At 39.9% G+C, this 15,904-nt stretch overlaps 1 protein-coding gene across 1 annotated transcript; it reads left to right on the forward strand.

Annotated features, from left to right (window-relative positions):
- The first annotated feature begins 224 nt into the window (after positions 1 to 224).
- rab11fip5b (RAB11 family interacting protein 5b (class I)) lies at positions 225 to 15,033 on the forward strand. The gene is made up of 6 exons (XM_055178310.2): positions 225 to 1,045; positions 4,949 to 5,454; positions 6,198 to 6,744; positions 7,540 to 9,642; positions 13,001 to 13,145; positions 13,397 to 15,033. Exons 1-6 carry the CDS (start codon positions 666 to 668, stop codon positions 13,655 to 13,657), a joined length of 3,942 nt encoding a protein of 1,313 aa, XP_055034285.2. The 5' UTR covers positions 225 to 665; the 3' UTR covers positions 13,658 to 15,033.
- Positions 15,034 to 15,904: the final 871 nt, after the last annotated feature.

Below are 15,904 nucleotides of genomic sequence, written 5' to 3' on the forward strand. Positions count from 1 at the left end.
AGAATAATAAAGTATACATTAACAAAGTGTTGTTACTAAAATATACTACAATTTACTATATTAAAATAGCCTATGAACGTACTAAAATTTTAATCTGGCTAAATTTAATCGGTTTCCAACGTTTTTCCAATTAATCTGGTCCAGCATGCATGAAAAAGTTTATTTCTCACTCTTAAATCCCGCCCACTCCGAGTGTCGCAGTCAATGTTCTCAATTTTGTTATAATCGATGGATAATAGCAAAAATGAGCGTTATATGCTATGTTAAATATATAAGGTACAATATGAAAAATCGCAATATAATTCCGGGGTGCCTTTCTCTTTAATTCTGCTGGATGCTTTATTGCGGAGCTCCCACAAAATATTAGAGGGCGGGTCGCGCGGCGTTAGCGCAGTGAAGAGCTGTTGTGGTGACGCCGTGTGATTCATTACCGTCAGCTGATGTGAAGTTTTAGAGGAATTTATTTCTATCAGTGTTACGACTGTAATTTATCCTTTTGAATTTCCCACGACGATAATGCTGAGATTTGGCGCTGGCGTGAGCGCGCACTTACTGCAACTTCACGAGGCGGATAGGCGCAAGGGCGCGGGCAGCGCATAGTTGTCCAGTGCGCAAGAGTCACTGTGCGTGGATCACCCAAAACAACCCAATCTCCCACCGCAGGGATGCCTCTGATCAGCCTGGACGACGACGATCAGAGATGGGTCCCGACACACGTCAACGTGACCGTGCTTCGTGCGAGGAGTCTGCGGACGAAGGGCAAGCAAGGCAGTCGATATGTCTACACTATCATCCAGGTGGGCAAGGAGAAGTACACCACCGGCCTGGTGGAGAAGGCTGACGAGCCGCAGTGGAACGAGGAGTGCGCGTTCGAGCTGCCGCCCGGTCTGCTCGAGGCTTCGGGGACAAGCGCGTACCCGCCCGGGAGCAGCAACCTGGTTCTGACTGTCATGCATCGCGTGCTCATCGGTCTGGACGTATTTCTCGGTAAAACTGTTGTCCCGCTGGACAAAGTTTTTCAGGAAGGGACGTGTCCCAGAAACGAGTAAGTATTAGTGCTTATAATAGAATCAAAATAATGATGGTGGGCGTTTTTAATGGTCAATGACAGTGGCATGGTACAGTGATGGCATTTGATGATATTACCGTCACGGCACTTTGATACGGTACATGTCATGCTATCTACATGGTCCTCCAAGGTTAATGTCAAAAACACGGTTCACACAAATATGTAGTATTTTCCATAGTAAATATTAAAGTATATTAGAGTATTTACTACAGTTTATGAATTTACTGTAGTTAATACTACAGAATACTATAGCACACTTTAACAAAGTGTAGGAATTTATACCACAGTATACAGTTTGCTACAATAACACAGCCTACTACAGTATAGGCTAGTACAGAATTTTTGTTTAACATGTACATATTATGTACTTACTGTGTAAATACTGTACTAGGTACCCTGTACCTAACCCTAACACATAGTTAATACACTGTCAGCAACATACTGTAACTGCAAGTAGCCTACTGCAGAATGAAGTGCAACCAAAACTCATATTTACTCATTTTAATCCTATTTTATATGATACAAACGATTATTACCTATCAAAATTATATTATGTCCTTACAAGATAAAGTAACAGAATACATAAACCTTCCTTGTTTTTTCGTTGATACGATGCTGAGATATTTGACACAAGCATGCCAAAACCCTGAGTCTGAGATATTTTTGAAGAACCCATTTCACAGTTGAACAGACATTCACACCATGACTGAATTAAATAGCACAAATAAAATGTTTTTCAGATATTTTTTACGGAAATACAAGCTATGCAAGTAATTCATGGGAACTGCAATATCAAAAAAGCCAAAGTAATAGGATATGTTTTATCTCTATGGGCACAACAGCAGCAGCATACTTTAAAAGGCATGCCGTGTCTAGTCCTCATCTGTCTGCATGCGTACTGCTGGCACACAATCATGATGACTCCACAGGCCAGTACCAGTGTGTGTCACAATAGTCACAGAGTCTACGTTCAAGCACATCAGCGTAATCTTGTGAATCTTGTCTCTGGTGTTTGTAGGTATGTCTTGGTTTTAAGCATACACAGCTAAGAGGTAGTCAAACTTTAGTGACACCCTTAGGGCGAGTGAATCATTTCATGGAAGTGGGGGACAGATATAAGGTTGGTAGGGGGCTCTTGGCTGAAGCCTTTATAAACAAGTGAGAGAGGAAGTCAGTGAGGCGTGCTGAACAACAATAACATTGTTATTGTCATATTTCAACATACGCCTTCCTTGATTCCCACGTTCACTTTTTAGCAATAAAATGTAGGAAAAATGATATTAACAGATGTAAAGCCTGTCAAAAAATGTAGGAACAACACTAAATCAATCAGATATATTAAAGGAAAACACAGTTTTTCAATATTTTACTGTGTTCTTACCTCAACTTTTAATTGAGACGAATGAATACATCCCAATCCTTTTTCAATGCGTGCACTTAATCTTTGTACAGCCCTATTCATTCCTTAGGATCCAAACAGGGATGAATTTAGAACCCACCATACACTTCAATTTTTTCCTATTTAAATGTTACATGAGTAGTTACATGAGTAAGTATGGTGGCAAAAAATAAAACGTAGCGAAGGGATGGGACGATTACCGGTTTCACGGTTAACCACGCTAAAATGTCCTGACGGTTAGTATTATCGTTTAAAATGTAATTATCATTACAACTGTGTTCGATTACCGTGATTTTAAAAACTCGCTGTAAATCCTGTCCAGCCAGAATCAGTTTGACGCAGGCGCGCACATGCAACATAGTTTATTGCACAAGAATGCATTTAAAGGTGCAATGTGTAATTTTTAGAAGAATCTCTTGACAGAAATGCAAAATAATATACAAAACAATATTATCAGGGGTGTATAAAGACCTTTCATAATGAACCGTTATGTGTTTTTTACCTTAGAATGAGACGTTTTTATCTACATACACAGAGGGTCCCCTTACGTGGAAGTCGCCATTTTGTGCCACCATGTTTATACAGAAACCCTTAATGGAAAAACTTTTTTACTAAGTTGTCTCTGGCAATGACATGTTTGTCCGGTGGCAGCTACCGTAGCTTCTATGTGTTTCAAAAGCAAGAGGTGAGCAGTGGACTGAGCCTTTGGTTGCAATTCGCAACCTTGCCACTAGATGCCGCTAAAATTTACACATTGCACCTTTAAGGGATAATGTGTTGTATTCATTCACGGTAAACTTATTAGACAGATTTATTTATTTATTTTTACCACAGAAGTAATTTCAGGGACTTGAAATATTAAAATGTGATTTTCAAAAATAAAACAGTGTGTTTTCAGTCTGTGTATCAGTTCTTTTGAACATTTCCATCTCATTTTAACAAAACCATGATAATATTGACAACCGTGATAACTTTGGTCACTATAATCATGATATGAAATGTTCATACTGTCCCATTTCTAGTGGCGATTTTTTAAGCGGATAAAAAATTAGAACTATATTGTATGGCAGCACTTTGACCTTGGGCGCAGTAACAAACTCAGTGAGAGTTGTTTTATTTTGAATGTTGTGCCACCATACTTACTCGTGTAACTACTCATGTAACAGTCTTTAAATAGGGAAAACATGGAAGTGTTTGGTGACTTCTAAATTCATCCCGGTTTGGATCCTAAGAAATGAATGGGGCTAGGCTAAATGCTAACACATTCACGACGTGCTGTACAAAGATTAAAAGTGCACGCATTGGAAACCAATAGGTAATTCATGTAAGTTGAGGTAAGAACATAGCAAAATATTGAAAAACGGTGGTGTTTTCCTTTAACCGATTCCCTAAAAAAAACCTTACCACTCTAGGAACCATTTACAACACATTAGCGGGCTGGGAGGTATATAGAGTTTTGGTAATATATTGTTTTATCCAGTGGGATGAGATGCTACTGTCTATATCGCTATGATATGATCACCAGTCACCAGCTTTGGCTCTAACGGCTCTGCTAGGCTAAGCTGCTGTCGAATCACAACACACTAAACAAACAACACACGTAGTAAACTATACATTACGTATTTCTGAAGGAGGGACTTCCTAGAACAAGGAACACATCAGCCCGTTTTTAGGACAGTGAAAACAGCAGTATACAGATAAGTAAATTGTGTGAAAGTACCACGTTTTTTTTACACGTGAAACATGTGTGTTATATTGCACACTGTAAACACAACCAAAGATTCAAAAACACAGAAAAAACAGGACCTTTAAATGTCAATGTAGTCATGAAGCTATTCTGCACATCTGGCTTTAATTGAAGACTGGGTTGTATCTCTCTCTCTCTCTCTCTCTCTCTCTCTCTCTCTCTCTCTCTCTCTCTCTCTCTCTCTCTCTCTCTCTCTCTCTCTCTCTCTCTCTCTCTCTCTCTCTCTCTCTCTCTCTCTCTCTCTCTCTCCAAGATGTTTGTCTTGGCTCTCTGCACGTGTGCACACGAGGTGTTCCCTGTTGTACCGGAAATGGAGGAAATATTTTCACCACTGGTTTATTCTAAAACAAAGGGGCGGACCACTCAAAGGGAATAACACTCGTTCAAGAGGCCCTTACTTGTGTTTATGCTTCATTTTTAGCCTGGAAGATATTTGATTCAGAAGAAGATAAATTTCACAAAAACATGTACTGTATATACTGGGCTGTATCATCCCAAATTAAGAGAACTTTAATTAAATGAGTCATGTATTTAAAATAGTATTACGCTTAAACATATTACATTTATACAGGGTTATAATCCCAATAGACTCTAATAAATAGATTTATTATGTCTTCACTGTCTTTTCTGCTCAATATCCTAATAAATTCACTTTAGTTTTTGTCATTTTCAAAAAATCACCATTTTGTTTCTTTAATAAACTTTTATCATACATTTTCTGTCTATATTCCAGGTGGCTTAAGCTGCACTCCAAGTCAGGTCGAAAAGAGAAAGAGCGCGGAGAACTACAGGTGACCATCCAGTTCACCCGCAACAACATGACTGCTAGCATGTACGATCTCACTGTTAAGGACAAGCCTCGTTCGGCTTTTGGGAAGCTGAAAGACCGTGTCACGGGTAGAAAGAGAGGTGACGTGGAATCCTCCTCTGCCATTTTACCTGGCCGCTACGCCGCCCTTTCTGGCTCCGTGGGTCCGCCCTTCGCGAGCGATGATGGACCTCAGGAGCCGGGTGAAGAAGATGGGGTTGATGAACACAGGAGCAAGGTGAAAGATTTCTTCCTGAAGGGGAAACTGCGTAAGAATTCGGACACACGATCTTGTTCTTCTTTGGCATCTGACAGTAGCATGGCATCATCCACCGGGGACCCGTTTGTTCCGATAGAGCTGTCCAGAACTCCGGTCTACAGCAGCAGAGTGTTGGAGCCATTCCGCATGGAGGGTGAAGGAGGAATAAAAGGTCAGAAATCTTTGGGATTTTGTAGAGAATTCATTACAAAGATGGTAGATGGTAGTAGATTTTTTAATGTGTGACATTGAAATAATGCACACCAGCTCGCCTGCTGATCACAAGTGACACCAGGTGTGTTTGCATGCTTTTTTGGGTGGGGTTTTGTGACTAAAGGGCATGTCTAATTGGCTAAATCTGTCAATAATTCGAAAACCACTTACAGCACATTTAAGTGCACGTTATTTATACTAGTCAACAGTTGAAGTGGATCAAAAACGAACATCAAATTTGTCCTTAGAAAAGAACGGGTATAGGCTTTGGGCCCAGCTGCACTGCTTCTTGGGCTTCGGCCGGCTCCTTGTTTCCTGTCTGCCACTGCTGGACGGACTGATTAGTCCAGGTGTGTCTGATTATTGTTGTTGTGACTACTGAGGTCAGGCACACCTGGATTAATCAATTTGTTTGTGACTACTGAGGTCAGGCACACCTGGATTAATCAGTTTGTCCAACAATGGCAGACAGGAAACAAGGAGCTGGCTAAAGCTCAGGAAGCAGTGCAGCTGGGCATAAAGCCTATTGGGTATTGGTTTTAAGACAACTTTTAGGAAAGGTTTTATTCCACTTCAAATGTTAACTAGTGTACAATAAGGCAACATGCAAATCTTAGTAATTTCTCAAATATCAATTAAACAAACTGTTAATAGCTTCACTATTTTTCTCTTCTGTGACCCTTTTTTATCTGTCCACCAAAGTGATGACCCACAAGCGTGCACACAGCGATGAAGCCAGTAAGATCACAGGCATTCCTCGGCCTAACCCTGCCACAGAGACCCTAAAAGGTCAAAGCACGACGCTCTCCCAATCCACCATCTGCATAAACGGCAGCCATATCTACTCATCCGAGCCCGTCAGCCCCAAAAGTCCAAGCACCATCCCAGCCAAGCGTTCCCTGCTGGAGAAATGCGCACCACTTTCTCGTTCTCTTCAGAACCTCACTCGGCGCGGTGAGGATTCGCAAAGGAGCTTTTCGACTGAAAAGAGCAAGAAGGAAGATGGTGAGGCAGATGGATCTGTAAGCCAGACCACCCCAGAGGAAAAACTAGTGCAGGCAACTGGCCCTCAGACGGCATCTGGAGTCATGGAAGTGGTGGACAAAGGGAAAAAGCTGAGGAAGACTTTGTTTTCGAGTGGGAGGAGCGACTCTCTCCCAGCCAAGCCTGAACAGGGCCAGGTTTCTGCTACTTTGGAAGGCAGACGCAGGGGATGGTTTGGCTCTGGTGACTCCCACAGCAAGCCAAGGTGAGTGAAGGCCAAGCAAAGCCATTAGGTTTTATGTTACAATAGAAAAAAGAAGAAACATGTTGCTGTTTGCTACTGTCTCTCACAAATAGTTGCTACCCATGACCTTTTAAGACTGAGGGAGGAATACATGGGTGTAGTTTTACATGGTAACCAGCGTTTTAATCCTCAAAGATGTTTTTATTTGCTGATGCAACAGTTTAGACCAATGCAGTAGCATTTTCCATCTCATTTCTTTGTATTGCTTTTGGTCTGCAGGACATATGTCAGGAGATTTTTAAAAGAGGGACTTGTGTGTGCACTTTTCATCTAAAATTCAAAACCATAAAACATCAGCTTTTTATAAGAAATGTTCTCTTATATCTTTTTTTACTTTGATTTTGTTTGTTTAGCAGCATTTATGTTTCAACACATGATTCAGTCATAGTTTTTTCTTATAGTTTACACCTGATTTATTTTGCATAGTTTTTAGGGTAAATAAGGAAATACTCAATTTTCCTAATTTCCTTATCAGCATTCGCCTCCAACTCATAGTGCTCTTTTATGAATGTTTCAGCTATACCACAGTATTGATTTATGAACACAGATTGCAAGCTGGTCAAGTCTTGCCAGAAACCTCCTATATCTGGGTTAGCCCGAATTGCATCAGAATTTGATTTCAGAGACTGATTTTGATCTAGTAACAGGTTTGTCTAATAGAGAAGAACTGACTCTCTCTCCCCACCTATAGCTAGTTGTTATGGCCCATTACACACTACTATGACTAAGAGGACTACTTGTGCCTTCCCTCCACAGGCTGGGAGTTTCTCCTAAGGTAGAGAGCAGCTCAAACACAAACCCTTCTCCTGCCCTCTCTTGCCCACCCAGTCAGCCCCCTTGCACTCTCCCCATTGCCTCAATGTCTCCCCCTAGTGGCGATCACTCCAACCCATTTACCTGTCCATCCCCAACACCACCTTCCATGTCCCCCACCAATCCTTTCCTCACGCGACTACAACAAAATCCATTTTTTGAGGATCTTATAGCTGAAGAAGCACTGAAGTCTCCTACTGCTGTTTACTGTTCTCCCAGTGGGGTTCAGAACAAAATGTCCGTGATGAAACGAGAGAGACCCAGGAGTATGGCCAGGCAGAGGTCTCTTCCAACCATTGTGCCTGAGACACCGGACACGTACAGTAACTCAAATACTAACCCGAACTATTCTCTGTCCGAGAGGGTCGGTGAATCTGATGACTTTGAGACGTTCGCCATCGGCCGGCTGAAATCACCAACGGCGACCCCGACTAGACCTCCATCAGCACCATTTCTCTCACGGGTACCTAACCTTAACCAGATGGTGCATGTCGGTAATAAAGCAGACAGTCGTTTGAGAGTCGATGAAGTTGATATGGATGTACCAAAGCCATGGGACATTCCTCCTTTACCACCACGTAGACCTGTGAGGAACCAAGTCACAGCTAGAGAGAGGTTTGCAGACAGCTGGTTAGATAGAGCTCAGGAGTTAGCAGTGCAGAAAGAAGCCTGCGTCCTCTTCCAGACTGACTTCGCGTCCCTGCAGCATGTGAGAGAGGGAGATATGAAGAGAAACTCTCACGTTTCATGCCATACTTCTTCAGTTAAGCGTAACTCTGAGACGAAGTTGCAAGGCGGTCTGCTTGAAGTTGGGGAAGAAAGAATGGTGGCACATCCTCCTAATTCGAAAGGTCCCACGTTTGATTTAACGTTGAACAACGTTTCCCACAGCTCTCCGAATGGTTTAGGTGAAGACACGCTCCATTCCCACCATTCTGAACCAGAAACGCTGTGTTTCCCGTCTGACTTTGACACCACAGTGACCGAATCGCTTTGCAGTTCCCCTCAGACTCAACTAAAACACGATTCAGAGTCTTCCTGTGAAATTGATCCAAAGCAAAAAATCTCCACTGAGCAAAAACAAACTACCAATGACATTGGTTTGCTTACCCTCCCTCCCAGAGATTCAAACAACAATATGGATAGTACTTCGGAATTTGCTTACATTGATTCAGAAAGTTCAGCGTCTGATGTCCAACCACTCTTTGAAATGAATAAAGACGTTAGTAAACCATCAAAAGGGCTGAACAAGTGTCCCAATTTGAACTCTTCTGGGTCACTACATAAATATTCACCAGGCTTGCCTGAGGATGTATCGTCCAAGAAGACTCGTAAAGACATCACATCACATGTTACTGACTCACCAGATCATAACCATTTGGATCGACTTTTTCAAAGATCACGTGAAGGGCTCGAAAGAGATGCAGAGCATTGTAACACAATTTCAAATTGTGAGTCTCACTGTGAGGTTGACGTTCTCCAAAACAAAGAGATCTGTGTGGTCACACAAACAACCTCAGCCCTTGGCAATGATGACATTGTAACTCAGATCAAACCTGGATCAGCAGAAAACAATGACATCACACGCAGTAGTACACATGATGTTGAAGAAGTGCATGAACAAACTAGTAAGCACCCTGATCATCCTGAGGATGCGAACCTGACGTCAGGCGTCTGCTTTTTAAAAGCCAGCGAGACAGAGGATTTCAGTTTGACCCAGGATGAGCGAATCAGCTTTAAGGACTTGCATGCAAAAGTAGCCCCAAAATGCTGCAGAAGCCCCAATGTAAAGTCAGCCCGAATTAGACCACGCTCTCCTAAATCTGCATCAGACCTCATTCTGCATGATCTTTCCCCCTTACCAGTACCTTGCACTCCTGCCTGTCTCCACCCTGACCCTCCCCTTCCTGTGAACCCCCCAAATGAGATGCCCAGCATGGGTTCCACTTCCTTCACCAAAGCCCAGCCCCAGGTTGACGCACCGCTCCCACTCTCACCTGAGGAGACACAGCCAGCCAACGTCCTCCTGCCCCTTGAGGAGAGCAGGTGAGACCTCACTGCCTGTAAAATCGTACTTACTCCCTCTTCCTATCACTCACCTGAGGAAATTACCTCATTCTCTCTCACAAATGCGCTAGGATTTTGCTCACAGCTTGCTATGATTTGGACAAACGTGTTAAAGCTTTTTCTCAGCATCAACTCTAATTACACTTTCATGCTTCCTGCTTGTCTGTTTGCTTTAGTTTGTTCATTTTTCATCTCTTTTCTTTTGCTTTTTGCCTTTTAACATTTATGCATATATTTTGGTAGACATACCGCAATCAGTCTTTCCTTATTGAGGTTATAAAACATAACAAAAAAGGATTTAGACTGCATTGTATTGAATAAGTTTAGTGTTTTAGAGGTTTGTCGATGTTAGGTGATATGTAGACTAGCATCTGTGAGTGAGAGTGAATGTATCACAGAAAAAAATCTTAAAAATATCTTAGACCACAGATTATTCCTGCTTTTATATTATATACAGTACTGTGCAGTATTGTCATACTGTGGGTTCACACCAGCCGCGTTTGAGGCGGCAAATTCGTGTCTACTGCGTCTAGTTTGGCGGTTAAACATTTTGAGTTTACTCGCTTCATTCGCGTGTGAAATCTGCGTGTGAAATTCTAGTCATCGAGACACTCACGCGAAATTCGCGTCATGGGAGGGGCTTCTGCGACTCCGCTCGCTACTTGTAATCACGTCACTACTAGAGCACGCTCCTGATTGGTTAACGTGGCACATTTTTCCAATAAAGTTCACATTTTTCGACTCGCGCGTTTCCTGCAGCAACGCTCAATTCGTGCCATTCGCGCGAACTAGACGTGTGAATGAGGCGGGATCATGTGTGCCGCGCTAATCGCCTCATTTGCGTCCCGAGACCTCCAGACGCACGTCAACGCGTCTTTAAATTGACTTACATTAAAATCCTTCGCGCTTGACGCCTTTACCGTGGCTGGTCTGAACGCAGCCTTAGGCCACCACCACCAGATTTGTTGTTTTAGAAGTTTTAATGTCCATCATATTTATTTTTCATGTGTTTTATTAAGATACAAACAGAAAATACAGGAAATATGTACAAAAAAAAAGGTAAATTTTCAGGACTAAATGTCTTCTTTAGGCATTGTCGGTGTTTAGTGTGACCTCTCTTGACACTAAACACATCTTGAGCGTTTTTGAGCAGAATGAAGTAAAAATACTTTTTTAAATTAGAAATTAGGATTTTATTTTATTCAGGTTTAAGAGTTCCTGCAGTTTCCTGCTACTGCTCAAGTGGAAGGGAAGTTTACCCTAAAAACTTGACACTTCCGTTTACATTTTTATACAGTTTTTAAAACTATATACACATTTCCAGTTTCATCTGTATGTATTTTATTAAAGAGACTGAGAAACAATTATATATGATCACTATAACATTGTAAAAACAACAAATCTAATTCTGGCATGGTGGCTTTTGCACAGTATGTGTTCTTAGTCTTACTATACCTAATGTCTCATTTGCTTTACCCTTAAAGTCCCTGTAAAGTCAATCTTAAAAATTAAAGTATTGCTGAAACACACCACAAATACTGTAAATAATGTAGTACTGAATTGCAGAGTTAACCAACCTTTCCACTGTACACGACAAACGACGCCCGATGAACCAGAAGTCAATCATTCCCTGTGGAGAGTCCCAAAGGGGCTGCGTGAGGTGGCGACCATCTGCGTAATTTTTGGATTTGTTTTGAGCGTTGAATCCGTTAAAAAATTTGAACTTGTGCAACTACACCGCATGCGATACAAATTAAATGAATTTCACTGTGTGGCAGCAATTCAACATTTTACCACCAGGGTGCAATATTTGAAACCATACTCCGTTATCTGTGACCTTCCGTTTTGATTTCAATCAAAATGCTGGGCGAGGTGAAAATTATAAATCATATGTTATTATTTTAATCTTGTCTCCATATGTTCTCTCCAAAAAATATTTTCAGTCTTTGTTATATATGCATAGCTGTTTATTGTTTCATTCATTTGCACTCCTGGCACTATGGTGAATATAAGAATGAAGGCTCTTGTGCTGGAATGAGCTTCTCTCTCATGTTGGCACGGATTTACAATTAAACTGAAACTTCATTACGACTGCCACTAGGGGGCAAACTCTGACAGTCGTGTCCAAAAGTCGTGTACAGTGGAAAGGAGGCTTTAAACTGTTTTTCACCATTTCTGAGTTCAGGATTTTTTAGCCGGGCCTAAAACGATGTCCCGATGCAACCCTGTATCACGAAATTATTTACCTATAGTCACGTAAATTTTCAAGTTTTTCCGTGTTTTTGCGTGACCATATCACGCTTTTCTGTTTGCATGTCATTGTCACATATTGGTTACCCAACTGCTTTTTTCTATTTTCAAACCATTGTCGCTTCGGTTTAGCGTTAGATTTGGTGTTTGCGTTAGGATATCACTTTAAATATTGGTTTATAGTATTTTTTCTGATTTATTTTTTTATATTTTCTGATTTTCTTTAAACCATTGTTGAGTTAGGTTAGAGTAAGGATGTAATTTTATGTAAATCTAATCATAAACGAAGCAACAATGGTAAGAAAATAGGACAAAACAGTTGAGTAACCAATACGTGACAATGACACGTAAACAGAAAAGTGTGATACCTTCACTTAAATACGCAGAAAAACGTGACAGTGTCACAGAAAAAAATGTACTAGATTATAGGTACGTATTTTCGTGATATTGGGTTGCCCAAAGACGCACTTGGGCCCCCGCACATGGCCCCGCCCCTAAGACAATTGTGTGCAGCCATTTAGGTTGTAGTGGTATTTTGAAGTTGAGAGAGATGGCAGCTTTCACGTAAGTGGGTGTGGTTTCAGTGCTGATAGAGGACACGCCCCCAGCATTTGAGAGCAGAGAATCCTGCCTTTTTTTTCAGGGATTTTGATAACTTATTTTATTAACTTCGTTTTATCCATCATTCAAATTTGGTTGGGTGATTAATAACAGATTTTTATGTGGTGTGACAAACACAGAGCACATTTAATGCCTGACTTACTGACTTACAAAGATTTTAAAGAAATTGTGACATAATTTTTCAGCAAAAAAAACTATATTTGTTGACATTGCATACATATGGATACACAACTAGCACTAGAAAAATTGCACATTGCAGACAAATGTTTCTTTGTTTATGCATTACTTTTAATCATGGCTTCTTCCTCAGTTTACTCTTGCTTATGCTGTAATAACTCATCAGGAAGAGAAGATTGCCAAAAAAACTTAAAAGACGAATACAGCTAAATGTTTAAAAAGTAATTCAGCATCACTTTAACCATTTCAAGTAAATACTTATGTATCTGTGTTTTTTATCAATGTAAAGCCCTCACCCAGTGAAACCCTTGACCAACACAACTATGCAAGGAGAGAAGAAACCAGAAAGCCGCTCAGTGTTGGAGAAACTCAAGTCCACGATAAACCCAGGACGATCTGTGCCACCGACATCAGCTGAGGATGAGAAAACCCAGGTACTAAAGATTAAAGGTTAAGAGGTGCTGTATCTAACAGTAACCTACATAGAGGAAGTCTGTACTAACTTTAGGGAACTAGAACACATGCTGGTGGTCTCAGGTGCTTGAAAAAGTTTATCAGCAAAAACAAAGCAAGCAAATGTAAATAGAAGCTCACCGACACACTACAACAACATAAATTACATACTAACTTTTAGTAACACACCAGCATTGCTTACTACTGTCCTGCCTGTCTGTTTCCTTTGCAGTTGGCTCTGATGGAGGCTCGGGCTCAATACCAGAACATGACCAACATGGAGCTGATAGCGCTGCTTCTTCAGCAGGAAATGGATGTTAGGAAGCAGCGTGCCGAAACTGAGCTGCAGGTGGCCCTGCTGGAAAAGCGAGATGCTGAATTGAAGAAGATGAAGGCTCAGGTCCGAGACCTGGAGGATTATATTGACAAACTGTTGGTCCGCATAATGGAACAGACACCCACCTTGCTGCAGGTACGCGCTAGACCGAAATGACCAGGATGATACAGTCAAAAGTGTTAAACTAAAGCCATCTGTGATGCTCCATTAAATTTCAAAACTGCCAAGATCATGTAGACATGATAAAGCTTTGCATGCTTCCCATTGGACTTCCATATACACAGCATCAGTTTATTGTAGCAACTGTTAGTCATGCTAACAAGGCAGTGAAACATTAAAAACAAAAGGTAATGTAGATGTAATACAAATATGTCTTCCTATTCATACATTTTCTTATGAAGATCCCCTTTCTGGGATTAATGTATTAAATGTCTCTACGGCTACAATAATTTACCTTTGCAAATATAAATACTGCCTATATAAATTGACTTATAAACTTGAAACTTATTATTAAATGTAAAGTATTTGGAAAGAAATCATAAAATGCTAATAACATCTCAATAACATATGTCAGAAAAGTCTTAGACAAATTATTATTCAATTTAGAAATTTGGAAACATGAGTAATATTTAATAGGACATAATATTCAGTACATCTTGTGTCAAGTCAAAATATCGCTTTAAAAGATATTCTGTACCTGTAAATAAGTATCTTAATTATTGATAGCTTTTGAACGCACTTTAATACGTATTATGCAAATACCCTGTGCTTGAGCTAGTCAGCTTTGCCACATTGATATCGCTGATGACAGTGCATGCTCGCGTCTATCAAGCACACGCACAAAAGTAAAGATTGTCTGTGAGAACATGCAAGCTATGCAATGATACAACGCGCTAATATGTAGTTCACGTTACATTTAATATATGCTACACAAATATATTTATGAAGCCTTAGCGTTGCAGCATACTTGGTAGAATCTGATGTAGCAGATTTAGTTACGTAGCAAATGCTTTCTAAAACACAAAAACCTAAAGCTTTACAAAAGTTTAAAATGATCTATTGTTTATGTTTTACAGAAGCATAACTATTAGTGTGGCTTTAATATTTTGTCTTATTTTTATTCTGAAAGTGTTTTATAAAGGTTTATTTCTTTAGTGTTTTGCCCATCTTTTGGCTGATAATTATTTTTTAAGGTTCTGTTACAAAGAATGTCAATTTTGAATTTTAGTTTTGAAGCTACAGTTAAGGACGTACAGGGTTAGAGTTAATATAGTTAATGCATCTAACAGTGCAATTAAATATCACAGTTTTCTAGTTTTGGTTATACTGTCCTGAGTGTTCCACTATGTTCCAGGAGAGAACTATGTAGCACTGTGATTCTACATTGTGATGTTTATTTTGTTATTGTCTTTAAATACTATTTTGCAACATGCCTCTGCGGATTTATGTACAAGTTACATTCACATGTTTTGTTTTTGTTTAATTTATTGCTATTTTTTCAAGCAGCTATTTAAAATAAAGTTATAAAATTATTTTTGTGAAGTGGTTTGTGTTATTTAATGACATAAATGATACAGTGCATTACAGTACCAGTAACAGTAGTGTTCCCTTTAATTCCCACTAGATGGCACTGATGAGCTTTTAATGTGCGCTCATGTACTTTAAAGGGGACATATCATGAAAATCTGACTTTTTCCATGTTTAAGTGCTATAATTGGGTCCCAAGTGCATCCATCAACCAATAAAATGTGAAAAAGATCAACCCAGTAACTAAGTTTTGGTAAACCATTCTCTGCAAGCACGTGAAAAATTAGGTCATTGAAATTTGGCTCCCCTTGTGATGTCAGAATGGAATAATACCACCCTTTAATCTATTCTGCACTATCCAACCACGACACTGCCATTTAGTGCAGAGATCAGATCATTTGCATTTAAAACATTTGCATTTACACCTACAAAGTGCCAATTTTACCATGCTATAATAAATTATATAATATTTTGAGTTAGAACTTACATAAAACATATGTACTCAGGGACACCAAAGATTTATTTGACATTTTAAAAAAGTTTTGTGAAATGTCCTCTTTAAAGTGCATTTACCTTACGTCTCCACTTTCCTTTGAGGTAACTGTAATACAGTTGTTTGTAAATATTATAGACATAATTCACAGTAATTTGCGGTTTTGTAAAAACCCATATTAGTAAAATACATTTTGAAGACACATATGAAAACTTGCAGGTGAATTTTTTATTTTGTATCAACTTGATAGTGCAAACTTTTTAAGGAGGCAGTAAACTTTGGTTACTTCAAAGTAAGGCTGTTAACATTAGTTAATGCATTAACATGAACTGACAACGAACAATACCTTTACTGCATTTGTTCATCTTGATTCATGTGAATTT

This window comes from Misgurnus anguillicaudatus, chromosome 16 (genome assembly GCF_027580225.2).
Source record: "Misgurnus anguillicaudatus chromosome 16, ASM2758022v2, whole genome shotgun sequence".
Taxonomy (NCBI): domain Eukaryota; kingdom Metazoa; phylum Chordata; class Actinopteri; order Cypriniformes; family Cobitidae; genus Misgurnus; species Misgurnus anguillicaudatus.